The sequence below is a fragment of the Eumetopias jubatus genome, unplaced genomic scaffold (genome assembly GCF_037043125.1).
Source record: "Eumetopias jubatus isolate StellerSeaLion01/CBP00866 unplaced genomic scaffold, mEumJub1_p1.0 scaffold_3, whole genome shotgun sequence".
Classification (NCBI taxonomy): domain Eukaryota; kingdom Metazoa; phylum Chordata; class Mammalia; order Carnivora; family Otariidae; genus Eumetopias; species Eumetopias jubatus.
In genome coordinates, this window is record NW_028274809.1 from 38,487,132 (window position 1) to 38,503,360 (window position 16,229).

Genomic DNA, 16,229 nt, shown 5'->3' on the forward strand with positions numbered 1-16,229 from the left:
CTTAGACCAAAGTCTTAGATGATGGCCAGCATCATGAGTTTGTACTGCTTTCTGAAACTCTTCCTACACACTCCTTCCTCAAATTTTGTTCATTTAAAAAGAAATATTTTTTTCTTCTTGAGCTTTGTCTTTCGTATCTTAAATGATTTTAAACATTATTCATATCTATGATTCTTCTGTTATCTCAAGTTCTTTCTGGTTGTTATGCCTGCGGATTCTGACTTCTAGTTAATTGCTTCCACATGGGTCTTGCAGCTTAGGCTTGTGAGCTCATCTTCAGTGTGGTTTAACTGTGGGTGTCCTGAGTTGCTTGTATTGAAGACACATCTCTTTAGACAGGTTTTGTTTCTTCTTCTTGATACCCTATGGATGTCCTTGGCCTAGAACCAATTTTATGCCTATTTTTCAGCTTGAAAGTTCCTGGACTGTGCAGGTATTGTGAATTCAAAACCCCAAACCACATGAGGACAGATTCTGGGAATGCAAATGCTCAGTGAAGACACTTTTATTCTCCCATCAGGAATCTAGGCCAAGTCATTGCCTTTCCATCTACCTGTAAGAGTGTTTGGCTTTTTTTCAACATCAATTCATTTCAAGAATCTTTCTTCAATTCCACTTCAAGGATTTTTCTCTATGTGAGGCTGTCAGTTCTAGTTCTTCACCTCATCTCCCATCCCCAAGTACTGGGCAAATCATACAGTGTCTCCAAATGTGCAGATTCCCTAGCTTTTCAATTTAAAAAAAAAAAATCACTATCTTTCAAATGATGATAATAAGCCTTAAAACAAGGTTCTGAGAGATGTGTCTCTCCCTGTAGGGATGTTACGAGATTTGAGTAGTAGAATAGATAAAAGGCAGTTTGAAAAAAAAAAAAATTAAAGCACTCTATAATTAGGTTTTGTTTCTTCTTCTAGATACCCTAGGGGTATCATTGGCCTAGAACACATTTTTACTAGTATTATTACTAGTATACTCTTTTCCCCAGACTCTTCTCCTTCCTTCTCCTACCATTACATCTCCTTGTCCATTTGTCTAGCTTGTGGCCAAGTAGAGTGGCCTTATCCTTAGGCAGAGAATGAACTGCAACCTCCTGGCTGATTTGACCTGACTGAGGATGGTGATTACTGTGGCTCTGTTATTCTCCACGCATGACTCTGTATATCACTCAGGTTCCTTGCTAGAGCGCTGGTGTTGGTAACCCTTGGTCAGTAGTTATTGTTTAGTTAAGTGCATTGCTTTTTTTAGTTGAGGTCTTAGCAGCACATGAAATTGTTTATATAGTTCTGATACTTTGGAGAACCAAAGAACTGCTGCCTGAATACAGATCTTCTTTGTAGTTACCTGTGTATGGCATGCCACTGAAGGAGGGTATCAATTGGTATAGTTGTTCTGGAAGCTACAGAAAACCTTTAAATGCAGGTCAACAGGAACACTGGTAGTACTAATCAAGAATTTTTCTTGGCTTTTTATTTGAGGGCCAAGCTCTCAAACAGAGCATTGACTTCCTTCAGGTCAAATGAAGTCATAATTTGGGCTGGGTTAGTCCTTGTTTAAATCACTTAGGTAAGGTTTAATTTGTTGAACCAAACCCTGGAACCAGTTCAATTGACAGAAGAACATATAATTATGTAACTTTTGTCATAAGACTCAAGAGAAATGTTTCATAGATATAGTGGGGATTCAAAGAGAATATGAGGCTAGGATGAAAAGTGCTTGTAGAGATGGCAATAGAAGAAATAGAAAGAGAAAACATTTGTGAAAGTCTAGTGTCAGTTCTTTGTATAGTTCTTTTTGCCAATTAATACACTTGAAATATTTTTCAAGTTTTCAAATACTGAATCTGTATTTTCATGGAAAGTGTGACATAACTATAAGAGGGTTACGATGGTTGTATATCTTTCAGAATTTTCTGTGGCATACCTTTACTTTATATGGAATAGTTATGTGACTGCCCTATTTCCACTTATCTGTAATAATTGCCTGCAACATACATAGACGATATAAATTCCCAGCTAATTCAGACTTCTTTTTTTTATCCACTTAGAAGTTAGTCCAACTCTTCATGAAACCTATTTACCAGAACTCCTAACAAATAGACTGGTTTGAAGATCAGTTCTTGTCATATCTCCTGTCTGCCATCTGTTTTAGATATTAATGAGTCACAAAATGCCTAAAAGCAGTAGTGTGAAGGAGACTGACAAAGAGCAGAGGGCCTGAACTGTCAGAAAACAGAATTGTGTCCTTGGGCAAATCCGAGGGTGGTTGGGTAGGTTGTATAATCAAGTGATAACAGGAACAATGATTAAAATCAACAGCAACTTCACAAATCTTGAAACTAAAATGCATGCTAGTTTTAGGAGAAACCTCAAAGACATAGCATACAAACTTTGGTTACCATTGTGGAACAGTCAGGGAAGTTTATAGAAGAAGCAATGTACATAGACCAGTTCAGTTTGGCTGATTTATGCCAAGCATCTAGTTTGCTGCTCCTATGGGCTCTGATAGAGAGGAGTAAGACCAGTTCTTTACGCTGTGGAGTTCTTAGTCTTGGAGGCAAGACACCACACAACTATCTACGCTCATGACAAAATAGCTTTGCTGGAGCACTTGGTGTGCATGGGCCAAGCTTCATGCCTGCCTAGGGCTTTATTTACTGACATTATCTTGAATTCTCTCATCAGATATTCTAGTTTACAGATGGAGAAGCAATACTTTCCCCCCCTGCATTTTACCATGTTAACAACACAATATGTTAAATGGTTTGCCAAGGACTTAGACTGAAGACCGATAGGCAAAAGTCCAATCTTGGCTCTGCTATATACCTATGGAGTCTGGAGGAAATTTCTTAATTTATCTGAGCCACAGTTTTCTCATCTATAAAACAGAGATAGTAATATCTACCTCAGCTCTCAGCTTCAATGTCAGTGTTTTCAGAAAGGCCTTATTCCACCATTTTAAGGATTCTTGTTCCCACCTCCCTGGTCACTGGATCCCATTACCCTGTCTTAGTTTTGGGATAGCCTTTATCACCATCTGAAATGATGTCATGTGCCATTGGTTTCCATGATTACTGGCAGCCTCCCCACTTGAATGTAAATTTCATGAGGGCAAGGACTGAACCCCAGATCTGGTTCGTGGCACATAGTAGGCATTAAGTAAGTGTTACATGAATGGGTGGTGAACTAGGCAACAGTTAATAGAGATGGAAAGGAGAAGCTGACTGTACTTAATGTTTAATGTCCTTATGAACAATTCCACTATGTTCCTTTAGAAAGAAAACAAATCATTGCATGCTTTGAACACCACTATTAAGGTAGGTAAAAGGGTTTGAGTTTTTGTTTTTGGTTTTTTACCATAAGGAAGGTCTGAAAATAAATTGAATTTCATCATCCGTTGCATGATAGTCTGTCCCTGACCTGAGCTGGGCTCCAACAAAAGGAGCCCAGAGACAAATACAACACATAGACACAGAACGGGATCTTTTGTACATGTGACTGTGGGAGATGCTGAGAGAAATGTGTACCCAGAGCTCACCTGAGTAGGTTCTGGCCTTCACTCTCTCCCACAAGCATTAACCTCAGAGCGAATGACATGTCTCATGTCTAGTGAAGGCACCTCTAGCCTCCACTGACTTGTTTATCTTTGCCATTGTTTCAGGATTCTGAGAAGCGAACCCCGCTTCATGTGGCTGCATTTCTGGGAGATGCAGAGATCATCGAACTCTTGATTCTGTCAGGTAAGTATCCGCTGTACTTAAAAGTCAATTGAAGATGAAAATTTAAATGACCAACTCACTAGATCGACTACTACAATGAACCCAAACTAATTTCTTTATTATGCTCGTGAAAGTGTATTTGATCAGTGATTTTATCAGTAGACAAAAAACAGTGCAAGAGGTTGTTCTTAATGAAAAATGACATCTTCAGTAAAACATTTATATTGCCTTGAAAGTCTGATTTCTGACTAATCAGGCCCAGTATTATGAATTCAGTAGATTTGAATATCTTTTCATTTTTTTCACTGTTAAAAAAAATGAACAAACAAAACTGATTCCTTAAAGCCTGCACAAACAAACACCAAATGTATGTGTGTATTTACATACGTTTAAATTCTGTGGCGAAACAATACTATGTTTTGTCGACGGATACCTGACTATGACTGTGTAATAAAACATGGAAGGAAAGGAAACATACCAATTTCGAGATAGTGGTTACCTGAGGAGGCTGGCCAGGTGAGAGATATTTTCAGGGAAGGGTGAAAAAGAGACTATAACTCTGTAAAATATTTTATTTAAAAAAGATTGGAAGCAGATATGGCAAGCATGGTTTTGTGCTATTATTCTCTTTATTTTTTTATGTATTTTAAATATCTCATCGGATTTAGAAATGTCAATGCTTTCATTTTTGGAAAACTGCGTGCTTGGTACATCTCACCAAACTGGTTTCCAAAACCAATATGTGTTTTCTCCCTTGAGTATTTGCTAGACAAATCCCCAGAATGAATCTGAGCTCATGCACGTGTCTCCCTGTGGATTGCAGACCGTCTGGCTTTTCCTCTCCTCCTTTTTGTCTAGGGAGATGAAAATCTGGAGGAAATACCTCTGCCCACAGACTATGCAAAAGGCCTGTACTAAGGTTTTGCCTTTGTTTGCGGTGGTAAAGGGAAACTGTAGAATTCCAAAGTAAACTATGCAAAGGTAGGAGCTAATGCATGTATTCAAACAGATGTGGGGAACGCTGTAGAAAAAAACCCCAAGAACTGTGCTGTGATACACCTAGATGATTCATGTTGCCCTTATTTTTGCTGTGTTCATGTTCTGGAGGTAGATTTTCCCAGGAAACAAGTATTCTGTGCCATACAACGCATGTGCCCCGTGCTCTTGACAGGTGCGTGGAGCTTAGGTTAGATTTTGTGTGGCATTCCTGTTCTTTCAAGAACAGGCCTTCCTTCTGACAATTTTAAAGATGTTCCAGGGCTATGTTCCAAACATGTATTGTTCTGTGCTGGCACAGACTATGGCCAAGAGCCAGTACGCACCTGGCCGGTGGCCCCGGCAGTGGAAATTTGGTCCATGGAAGGTTGTAGGCAGAATCAGTGGGGGTGCAAAATAAAGAATTTTGTGGGATGACATCGAAGTGGTCCCAACCATCCAAATGTATTAAGAGACATCTTAGAGTCTCAGGAATGCTTAGTTCATGAATGTGCAAATTCAAAACTTTGTCTTAGACCCCCAACTTCGGTTTTTTGTTTGTTTTCCCACTCCTGAAGGAAGATTTTAATTCTGGAGCATGAAGCTGACCCATCTGTTTTCCTCAGGCATCTGTGGGCTGGTGACTTTCGAGCAACATGGTTTCACATCACCTTCAAGTGAGATGGAGTCCACCAGCCTCTCTTACATGGGGTTCATCCAGTAGAGCCTGGAGAAATTGTTCCATAGATCTGGATCAGCACACCTGTTCGGTCTCGGAATTACTGAGCTGTTAGCCTCTCTGGTGTAATTTGGATGGCACATGCTATGGAATTTGTCCTCTTCCTCATATCAAATTAGGAAGGCTAGGGTATGGGAGAGCATTGGGGGAAGTGCTTTAGAAATTTTACTCAACTGTGGAAGCTTAGACAAACCCTTGGAATTCACATGGCTTTAATTTCCCTGGAAGGTCCTTTATTCAATTTGTATATTAAATTCCTAAAGAAATATCACAAGAGCATGATGATTTCATTTCTGAGCTTACATCTGGCAGCTGACCCTTCAGGGAATCCAACCAAACTGTTTTCCAGTTTAATAATGAATGAGGTGCTAATGATTCCCATGTTGGACAAATAATTTGGCCTTGCCAAAATAGCCCAATACAGCTGTGTACTCCATTGTTGTATTAACTTACGGAGCGTGGTGTAACCCAAGCCCACTAAATTCCTCCTGACATTATCTCCTAGTAGCCAGGCGGATGGAACCCTGAATGCCTCTGAGTAGAAAGGGAGGAATTCAGGCTTTGGAAACTTTCCTCTTATGACTGCCAGTTCAAATTCTGGCTTTATTTCACCCCACCTCCCCCCCACCTCTGGCTTCTGTTTGGAAACCAGCCGAGTCAGGATTAAGGGGAAGAGAAGGTTAGGAGCTTGCTCAGTCATTTGCTGGAGATGCATGAATGAGATCAGGTGAACCAATCAGTGGCTAAGAGTTAAGAGACCAGGGTTGGTCTGGTGTCGCTGGACACAGCGACAGGACCCTATAGACAAACCTGGGGTGCACAAGGGTTCAAGTGCTGGGCTGAAGGAAGAAAACTGGAAGTACCCACCTTCTAACATGCTGAGTGTTTGTGAGGTGTAACTACTAATTAAAAATGATATTTATTAGAACATCGGCCACAAAACAAGTGGTATTCCTGTAAAATTATTTCCTGTGATCAAAGGTAATTACCATTCTCAATGCAAATTGTCATCAGAGCAGGTGGCAGGTCATCTTTTCATTCTTTTATGCATAACAAATATTCATCCTTTGCTGTTGGATTTGATTTGATTTTTTTTTTTTTTTTTTGTCTGGTGAAAGAGGGGTGATTAAACCAAGTAATGCTGGTTTGGGCGCCCTCAGTGTGGTGTGATTATAAAGTAATGAGACATTTTCTGGTGGGTGTGTAAACTGGTTCTAAAGGCAAGTCCAAAGGGAGTTTGAAAAATGTTTTAAGCAATTGCCACATACACTGAATTATCATACACTCTTCCAAGGTCGTTGCTTTGAAGGACAGTGCTCCTGGGCTGTAATAACACTTGGTCTGTTTGTTTAAAAGCAAAATCAATGGCAAGCTGATCTCATTATATTATAATCATATTTCATATAATCTTTATTTCGTATTTGTTTATTTCTACAATTAAAAGTCAAACTTTGGATAAACCAGCCTTAAGAATCAGTCATTCTCTCTGGCCTGTAAGGTTTTTCAGTCACTTGGTCTGCCTTTTTCCTTTGTTTTACTTCTTCCTAGATGACAAGGCTAAGAACACAGAAATATTGCCTCTGGGAAAGAGACTTAGTTTCCTTTACTCTTGATCTCTAGTGGTAATAGGGATATGATGAAAGCATACTTCATTTATAAAGTATATGCCTGACAACTTTGAGTTGGATCTTTGTTTCTGAAGAATCAGTTATAGCCTAGCACTTTTTTTTTTTTTTAATGTTTAAGCTTTAAAATGTCCTTGGGTAAAAAGCATTTGCCTTTAAATCATTAGACATGCAGACTCTGTGTCCTTCAGTGCACAATGGTGCCTGACAGGCAGGTAAATAACATGAAGCTTCCTTTAGAAAAATCAGTTATAAATATTCAACTCAAAACCATCCAACGTCTCCCTCTGACATGTAAACAAGACTGTTGGACGTGTTCAACGGAAGAGGGTGAGGAAGAGGGTGGCAGGGAATGACGCTGATGAAATAGTCCATGGTCCCCGTTCAGATAACTCTGCTTTTGTCATAATAATTTTGTTGTTCCGGGAGAGGAGGTTTTCCTGGCAGCCGCCTGTTTAACCTTCTGGAGGAGGATGAGTGGAGGGATGGAGACTGAAGGAAGCCACTTCCTAGATTTCTAGTGATTTTTCAATTCCTCAAGTGACTCTAAAGCTGCACAGAAACAATGCTGGTGTGGTTGGTTGTGACACGCCGGGTGTGGGTTGTCTGTGACACGCTGGGTTTGGGTTGTCTGTGACACGCCGCGGGTGTGGGTTGTCTGTGACACGCCGGGTGTGGGTTGTCTGTGACACGCCGCGGATGTGGGTTGTCATGACACACCGGGTGTGGGTTGTCTGTGACACGCCGGGTGTGGGTTGTCATGACACACCGCAGGTGTAGGTTGTCTGTGACACACCGCAGGTGTGGGTTGTCTGTGACACGCCGCGGGTGTGGGTTGTCATGACATGCTGGGCGTGGGTTGTCTGTGACACGCCGCGGGTGTGGGTTGTCTGTGACACGCCGGGTGTGGGTTGTCTGTGACACGCCGCGGGTGTGGGTTGTCATGACACGCTGCGGGTGTGGGTTGTCTGTGACACGCCGGGTGTGGGTTGTCATGACACACCGTGGGTGTGGGTTGTCTGTGACATGCTGGGTGTGGGTTGTCTGTGACACGCCGTGGGTGTGGGTTGTCATGACATGCTGGGCATGGGTTGTCTGTGACACGCCGGGTGTGGGTTGTCTGTGACACGCTGCGGATGTGGGTTGTCTGTGACATGCCGGGTGTGGGTTGTCTGTGACATGCCGGGTGTGGGTTGTTGTGACACGCCAGGTGTGGGTTGTCTATGACACGCCGCGGGTGTGGGTTGTCGTGACACGCCGGCTGTGGGTTGTCTGTGACACGCCGGGGGTGGGTTGTCGTGACATGCCGCCGTGGGGGTGGGTTGTCTGTGACACACCGTGGGGGTGGGTTGCTTTATGATACTTAGCAAGCTCGGGGTCATTTTTCTCCTTGAAAGAATTTTAATATTAAAAGCCACATTTGGATCTACGTAAAACTGGAAATTTTCAGAATATATAAATAATAATAGTAATAACAATACAGTGTAAATGTATAAATTATAAGAAAAAAACAATAGAATAGAATAGATTATATGTAATATAATATATATTATAACAATATAATGGAAAAAATAGAGGAAACAGGCCAAGTATATGAACAAGCAGTTCTCAGAGAATGAATTGCAAATGGCCAGTAAACAAACATCTTAGAAGATGCCCAATCTCACTATTAAACAGGAAAACCAAAAAATGTGATACTATTTTCTCCCAATCAAATTTGCAATATTTTAAATGACTAATAATATCAAGTATTGTTGAGGATGTGGGAAACAAAGCACTCTCACACAGTAGCTCTCTTTGGAGGGTTGAGACTAAGGATTAAAACCAAAAGTGTGCATGACCCATGACACAGAAAGTCCATTTCTAAGATCTGTCCTCGACAAATACTTGCATGTTTGCATAAGGAATCATTTTATGGATGTTCACAGCAGCATTGTTTGAATAAAGAAATACTGGAAACAAATGAAATACCTATCAATGGAGAGAATGTCTAAAAAGTATAGTGTTTTAATATTGGAATATGTGTGGTAAATAAAAGGAATGGACTCATACTGTAAGTGTCAACAGAGATATGAAAAATACGTTGTTGGGTGAAATGATTGAGAGTGTCAATTCAGAAACAATTCAGAAATTCAGAATGTTACTGTAACAGGAGACAATATTCAGAAGGTTATTATGATATGATATAATCTATGTAAAAGCATACTTATAAAACACTGTAGATTTTTAAAAATTATTGTGTAATGTTTTAAATACACAAAAAGAATATTGTACTGACGACTCAGCTTAATTCTCTCAATTTTTCCATGGTACATAGATTGGCATGTGAAGGGATAAAAGAAACTGGAAGCTTATGTACCAGGCTCAGAGCAGTGGTTTTGTTTGTTTGTTTGTTTGTTTGTTTGTTTGTTTTTCAGGAAGTAGGGAGAGTCCAGCATTGAGGATAATCCTCAAGAGGAATTTACCCAAATATGTAAATCCATTTTTTAAAAAAATGCATTTTCATGCATTATTCGTATGAACAAAACATGAAGTAAAATAGGACTGTTGCTTTTCTTCGTGATAGGCAGATTTTCATAGCTGCTCTTCAAACTGGCTCAGTGGAAGAGACATTGAGGAATCTCTGTTTTAACCAGAAAGCATCCTTCAATGAGAACTATTGATTTACGCCTGCCCTGGCCTTAGACCTAGGTTGGCATATTGTGCCATTGACAGATGCCCCCAGTTTCTATCCCCAGTCAGGGACTCTGCTCTGCTAATAGTGAGCAAGCAATTAGGTAGTGCTTATCCTGTGCCAGAAAGTGATCTCGGGGCTTTTGTGGTTCATCCTTCTCAACTGTTCAATATTTCTACAAAAGTGGGCTCATTCCATATGTAATATTTCAGTACTTGCTTTTTTCATGTAACAGTATTAAGAAGTCTTATAAATCATCATAGCTGCCTCATATGGTTATATAGGAATTTATTTAACCAACTCTTCTTTGTCTAACCCCAAAGTTTCCAGTATTTTACTTTTACGATTAACCTTTTATAATACATTCATGAGGATTAGTCTTAACATTAGCCCATAGTTACTTCCTTTAGAAACATGTTATAGAGCATTCTAGTGCACACATACACAAAGACAGAAATAGATTGTGTCTAAGAGGGAGAGAGGGAGAGAGAGGGAGGGGGGAGGGAGAAGATAGAGTGAGACTAAAGGTAAGATTTCAACACGCAGTGGCAAAAGCAGGTGGACACAGGTCTGGGCAGGTACCACACACATGCACTGTGCCCCTCCTTAGTGTCCTGGTGGTAAGGAGCTACTGGGTTGAGATGCTTAGATCCAAAATGTGGTGATAAAATGGCATTTGGAGAGACAGCAAAAGAGTCCATCAGATTCTAGAGCTCTGTCACCTTTGGGTGGTCATGGACTTCCGTGGTCCCACCCTTCCTGGGTGTGCTTACCCCTTGCCTCTGTTCTACAACTGGGGGTCTATCTGTGGGGTCAGCTCTCGTGATTGTGGAGGGAAGAGAGCAGGGGAAAGAAGTAACAACCGCACCAGCAAGGAACAAGTTGTTAACCTGAAAATGTCTTTTCAAATGGGGCTGCGCAACCAAGGTTATCTACAAATCCAACAGCAGTCGTGGCTCCTAATCACTTACTCACCTGGGGTGAGCCTTAGGAACATCCTGGAAGAGACTATGACTGCGCCACTTTATATATGGAAATGTCATTTTATTTTTACTGAGGAGAAGAGCCACTAACTGAGAAAATAGTGTAAGAAAAAGCGTCTTAATCCTCCCTATTTTTATGAAGAAACATAAAACTTCAAATGCACTAGCTTTCTTAAAAATGTTCAATAGAAAATATTTCAAACATAACAGAAAATGTGGAGAATAATATAAGTAATACCCAGGTACACCAAGCTTTAAGAAATCTTAACATTTTTTCCATGTTTGTAGCATATCTTTTTTTTTTTTTTAGATTTTGTTTATTTATTTGAGAGAGTCGGAGAGAGAGAGAGATTGTGCACGAGATGGGGAGCGTCAGAGGGAGAAGCAGACCCCCCATTGAGCGGAGAGTCTGATGTGGGGCTTGATCCTTGCTTGATGCTTACTTCATCCTTTCTCCCCCCACCCCACCCTAGAAGCAACCACTATCCAGAATTGATATCTGTTTTCTTTAGCCACATTTATTATTTTTATTTCATGAGTGTGCATCCACAGACCACATATAGAATTGCTTTGTAAATTTAAAAAATTTTTATAACTGGCATTATGCCGTAGGTATTACTTTGCAACTTCATTTGTTCATTCATGTTGTGTTTTTGAAGTGCATCTGTTTATGTATATATAAAACTTCAGTTCCTTCATTTCCGTGACAGTGTGGCATTCCATTGTACAAAAATACCATAATGTATTTATCTATTTTCCTCTTGACCAACATTTAAGATTCCAGTTTCTTGCTGTTACAAACATGCTGCAGTGAACATTCTTACACACATGTGAGAGTTTGTCCAGGGTATACAATTGGGGGTTGCTGGGTAGTAGGGCACACGTATTGTCAATTTTACTAGGTAGCACCAATTGCTTCCCAAAGGCGGTTGTACCCAATTCATGCTCCCACTGCCTGTATGTTAAGTCTTAATATTACTCCATACCCTTGCTAACTTTTGGCATTGTCCTACTTTATAATTTTCACCAATTTGATGGGTGTGAAATGGTATGTTAATGTTGCTGTCATTTGCCTCTCCCTCTTGAATTTTGAGAAATATATTTTCATAGGTGTCTTGCCATTTAGGGTTCTTCTTGCATTAGCTTTTGAAGTTTATGCACATGCAATGCAAAATTTACTCTGTCAAAGACTATGAATAATAAAGTATGTATTTCTGTTTCATATTATTATAACCAGTGTTTGGAGCTAAAAGGAGAAAGGTGGGAAAGAAGGAAATGAAATCAAGGGAGACTATATACACATATATATTTGAAAATAGATACATGAAAATGGAGAAAAAGAGAGAGAGAGATGGACAGAGGGAGAGAGGAATGAATGTAAGGAATGGAGAGAAAAATGGGGACAGTGGAAGGGAAGCTTAATCAGTGTTTAGTTGAATGGCTAGTGTTGAAGTGAGGCACAGCGCCTAAGAGCTTGGGCTTTGAAGTCAGACTGCCTGGGTTCAAATCTGCCCCTTCCTAGTTGGGTACCTGGAGCATATTCTCATGGCCTTAATTCCTTCATCTACAAAATTGGCATCTTAATAGCATCTCTCTGTTCAATGGACTACACGTACGTTAGTGTACAGAGTAAGAGCTCAGATTATGTTAGTGATTTTTAACAAGGCTCTTAGCAGTTGCACAGCTGTAATAATAGAATTGTAGCTCTTTAGAACTAAAGGGAGCTCCTACGCAAATCAGTCTCCAAGTCTGGGCTCTACCGCTTAGCATTTAGATCTGTGCTGTCCAACACGGTAGTCACAAACCAGCCGTGGCTACTAAGCACGTGATGTGTGGCCAGTTTCAGTGCAGATGTGCTGTAAGGGTAAAATACACATTGGATTTTGAAGCTTTTGCATGAAAAAAAAGAATGTAAATGAGGTCAATAATTTTAAACTCAATTACATGATATTTTGGATATATTGAGTTAAATAAAATATATTACTAAAGTTATATATACTTATTATATATACAAGTATATATCCCCTTTTTAATGTGGCTACTAGAAAACTTAAAATTGCATCCTTTGCTCACATCACATTTCCATTGGACAGCGCTGACTTTGAGGCTCTGAGTCTGAGCTGATGCGGTATCCATAGCAGGTATCGCATCTGACCCACATAGTGTTCCTTCCTCTAAACATGCTGAAGGAAGGGGTGCCTAGACTGGGGAAAGAGACATCATGCAGACGGCTAGGTGACAACTCAGACCCAGAGTGTGCTGTGGCCAAGTGTTCTCCCTCTCAGATGACTGGTTCGACTTTGTGAGATCAAGTTCCTTAAACAAGGAGAGGGTGAGCAGAAGGGCCAGCTCAAGGCATGCTTCCCCCTGGGAGGAGACTTGCACCCAGCCCTTTAGGATGTTCACTCCAGAGCAGTTAACCCAGGACTTCCTGCTGCAGTGAAGGGAGATACCTACTGCCTTTGATTCTTAGCATGCCCAAGCTGATTTTATTTGATCCTGTTGATGTAAGGGGCTTGAGCCTCCTCAGGAAAGCTGCCTGGATGGAGTTAGTAGAATTAGGATTCAAAACCTGATGAACTAAGCAACAATTTATAGGTGGCTTTCAACCTTGACAGCGTATTAAAATAACCTTGGGTCTTGGGGAGCTTTTAAAAACTATTTGTGCCTGGCCCCATCTCAAACCAATGAAATCAGAATGGGGGGAGGGGAGGAGAGACTTTCTCTCTTTGTTTTAGGAAGTACTATGTTCTTATTTTCTAGAATTAATATTGTTGATGGTATTTGTTCTTCAGTTAAAGAGAAAAAGTAGTGTAAGTTCTATGATTTGTTATTTCTTTTTTAGCTGGTGGCTTAAACTAAATTTCTAGCTCACTTTTTTTTTTTTTAAGAGAGAGTGAGTGGGGGTAAGGGCAGAGGGAGAGAGAGAATATTAAGCAGACTCCACGCCCAGATGGAGCCCAGTGCAGGGCTCGTCTCACCACCCTGAGATCACGACAGAACCAAGAGCCAGATGCTTAACTGACTGAGCCACCTAGGCGCCCCTCTAGCTCACTTTGACCCACGAAAGTCACCTGTTGCCTTTTTCTATTTTCCCTTTTTAAAACTAGGTTTCTATTTTTCAGCTCTCAGCTGTCCTTGGCCTCAGAGAGATGAACCAATCCTTGCTTCCACTTGACTCATTTTCTTGGCCCTTGTTCCAGAGGCATCCCATCTGTACTTCCCCTCTTCTGCCTTACTTTCTAGTTTCTTTGATTCATCCCTGCACTCTTCTTCCTCGTGAGCTTCCTTCCTTGTTGTCCTGAGGCTAACATTGGCTCCTCTTATTGCATCTACAAAGACATCACACATACTTCTCTTATCCTTCTCTTTTATTTCACAAAATTTTCCATCTGAGCAAAAGACTGATCAAAACCCTGAACCCCAGGAATGCCTAGGCAGCTCATTCAGTTAAGCATCTGCATTCAGCTCAGGTAGATTTCAGGGTCCTGAGATGGAGCCCTGCTTCAGGCCCCTTGATCAGTGGGGAGTCTGCTCTCCCTCTGACCCCCCCCTTGCCCCCACTCATGCTCACTCACTGTCTGTCTCAAATAAATAAAATCTTTTTTAAAAAAAACCCTGAACCCCAAAAAAGGAAGTTTCTGTGGTTCAGTTGTAGATTTGGTGGGATTGCACTCAGGGAGAATTGAGAGACTATCATGGAAGGGAGGGCATACTCTACTCTCTTGGAATCCATTCACATGGAGCTTTTGTTCCCTGATTGGTGACGTGGTTCCCAGAAAGTTGAGCATGAGGGCACGTCCCTGAGTGTGAGCTGGTTCTGGCTCATGTGTGAACCTGTCTGCCTGCCCCATAGTGGAAAGAACTATGAGCAACTTGCATAGGCTTCCTGTTATGTCTGTCCAAAAGCTCCATGGAAGCTGACTGCTTCCTACCAAGATATCTGGCTAGTGCCAGAGAAATAATCAAGATTCTTGGATAGAACAGATTTCTGCTAATCCCCTCAGCCGGGATCAAGTCTCATCAAATTCAACTTTACAAGATTTGTTTGAAATCCAGCTGAACTCTAGTATACCTTTGTTAGAAGGCTGCTCATCTTTGACAGTTTGCCAAGAAGGGTATTTTGTGCCCTGTGAGATAAGTATACTTAAAGACTAAAAATAATATATGTGACTATATATTTTATATATAAAATGTTGTATTTATGTATAATTATATATTTTATATATGTATGTATATATTTATATATGTACACACATATCTGAAAAGTTCTTCATTCTTCAGGATCTATATTTCCCTACTCCTGGAGAACCTTAGCCCTTTTACAACTGTGTCTCCTGTCCAAGGAGATACCGTGCCTCTCATCTAGCCTTTACCCAATTCTTGTGCCATTTTCAGCTCTTGATTTCACTTTCTCTACTGTACTGGGTCTCTCCTCTTGTCTGGTGGCTAGAAAGTGCATGACTGATACAAAGAAAAAACAAAACAAAATATGGTGGTTGTACCAGGCAAATGAGAGCACAAGATATCACATTTGACTTAACATGAGTAGAATTTCCCCTGACGACATTATGCCCTCTAACTTGTGCTTTTGCTTCCAGGAGCTCGTGTAAATGCCAAGGACAACATGTGGCTGACCCCACTGCACCGGGCTGTTGCCTCCAGAAGTGAAGTGAGTGATTATCTTATTTAATCTAGTACCTCCAGGCCCTGGAAAGAGAAAAATGCTTTCTGCTGAACTAGGGATTCTTGCTTGTGAACAAAAGGTTTCTGATGCAAGAAGGTTACCAGAATTGAACAGTTGACTTTTTGGAGCACCTCCTGCATGCCAGGCATGGTGCTTGGGGTGGGGGGTGACTGGAGTAGTCCAAGGTGGACGGTGTAATCCTTGGCTTCAGTGAGTTCTCAGTCTGGAGGGGGTGGCAATCAGGTAAGCATGTCAGTACAGTATCGTAACTTGGTTGGAGGAGGAAGCAAACAACTGCTTGGATAGAGAAGTCTTCCAAGAAGGGATGTCAATTGAGCTGGTCCTTGGAGGATGAGTAGGCACTTACGAAGCCAGGGGAAGGAGGGAGGGTGAAGGCAAGGGGATAAACATGCTAGAGGACAGGGGGCGTGGTAATGAATAAATGGTGGGTTCAGCTGGATGTAGATGGAACAAGGGCTGTAGTGGAGATAAGTCTGATAGCAGGGGCTGGGTCACATGGCAGAGGGCTGGGGGTCCTCTGAGCATTGGGGTGTGGCCACAGAGATAAGTATGAAGCTGACAGCATTTGGAACCTCGTGAGGGTGAGGTAGAAGAGAGGCCACTGGGTGAATGGCGGGGCCATTAATTGAGAAGGCAGAGGCAGAGGAGCAGGGAAAGGAAGCCAGTCAGTTCTGTCTGAATGTGCTGAATTTGGCAAACATGTCACCAGAATGTAAGCTCCAGAAGGGCAGGAATCTGTGTTTTGTTCCCTGATGTATCCCAAGCCTGGTCCATTGTAGGTGCTCATGAAAGAATTTATTTTGCATTCTG

The 16,229-nt window shown here is 41.2% G+C and overlaps 1 protein-coding gene across 7 annotated transcripts in view; it reads left to right on the plus strand.

Annotated features, from left to right (window-relative positions):
* The window catches only part of ANKRD44 (ankyrin repeat domain 44), a 323,392-nt gene that overhangs the window by 154,967 nt on the left and 152,196 nt on the right, over positions 1–16,229 (plus strand). For all 7 annotated transcript variants that reach the window (XM_028121815.2, XM_088021610.1, XM_088021608.1 and 4 more), the window contains 2 exons: positions 3,658–3,736; positions 15,313–15,383. In XM_028121815.2, the coding sequence (XP_027977616.1) occupies positions 3,658–3,736; positions 15,313–15,383 (150 nt within the window). The remainder of the gene's footprint in view (positions 1–3,657; positions 3,737–15,312; positions 15,384–16,229) is intronic.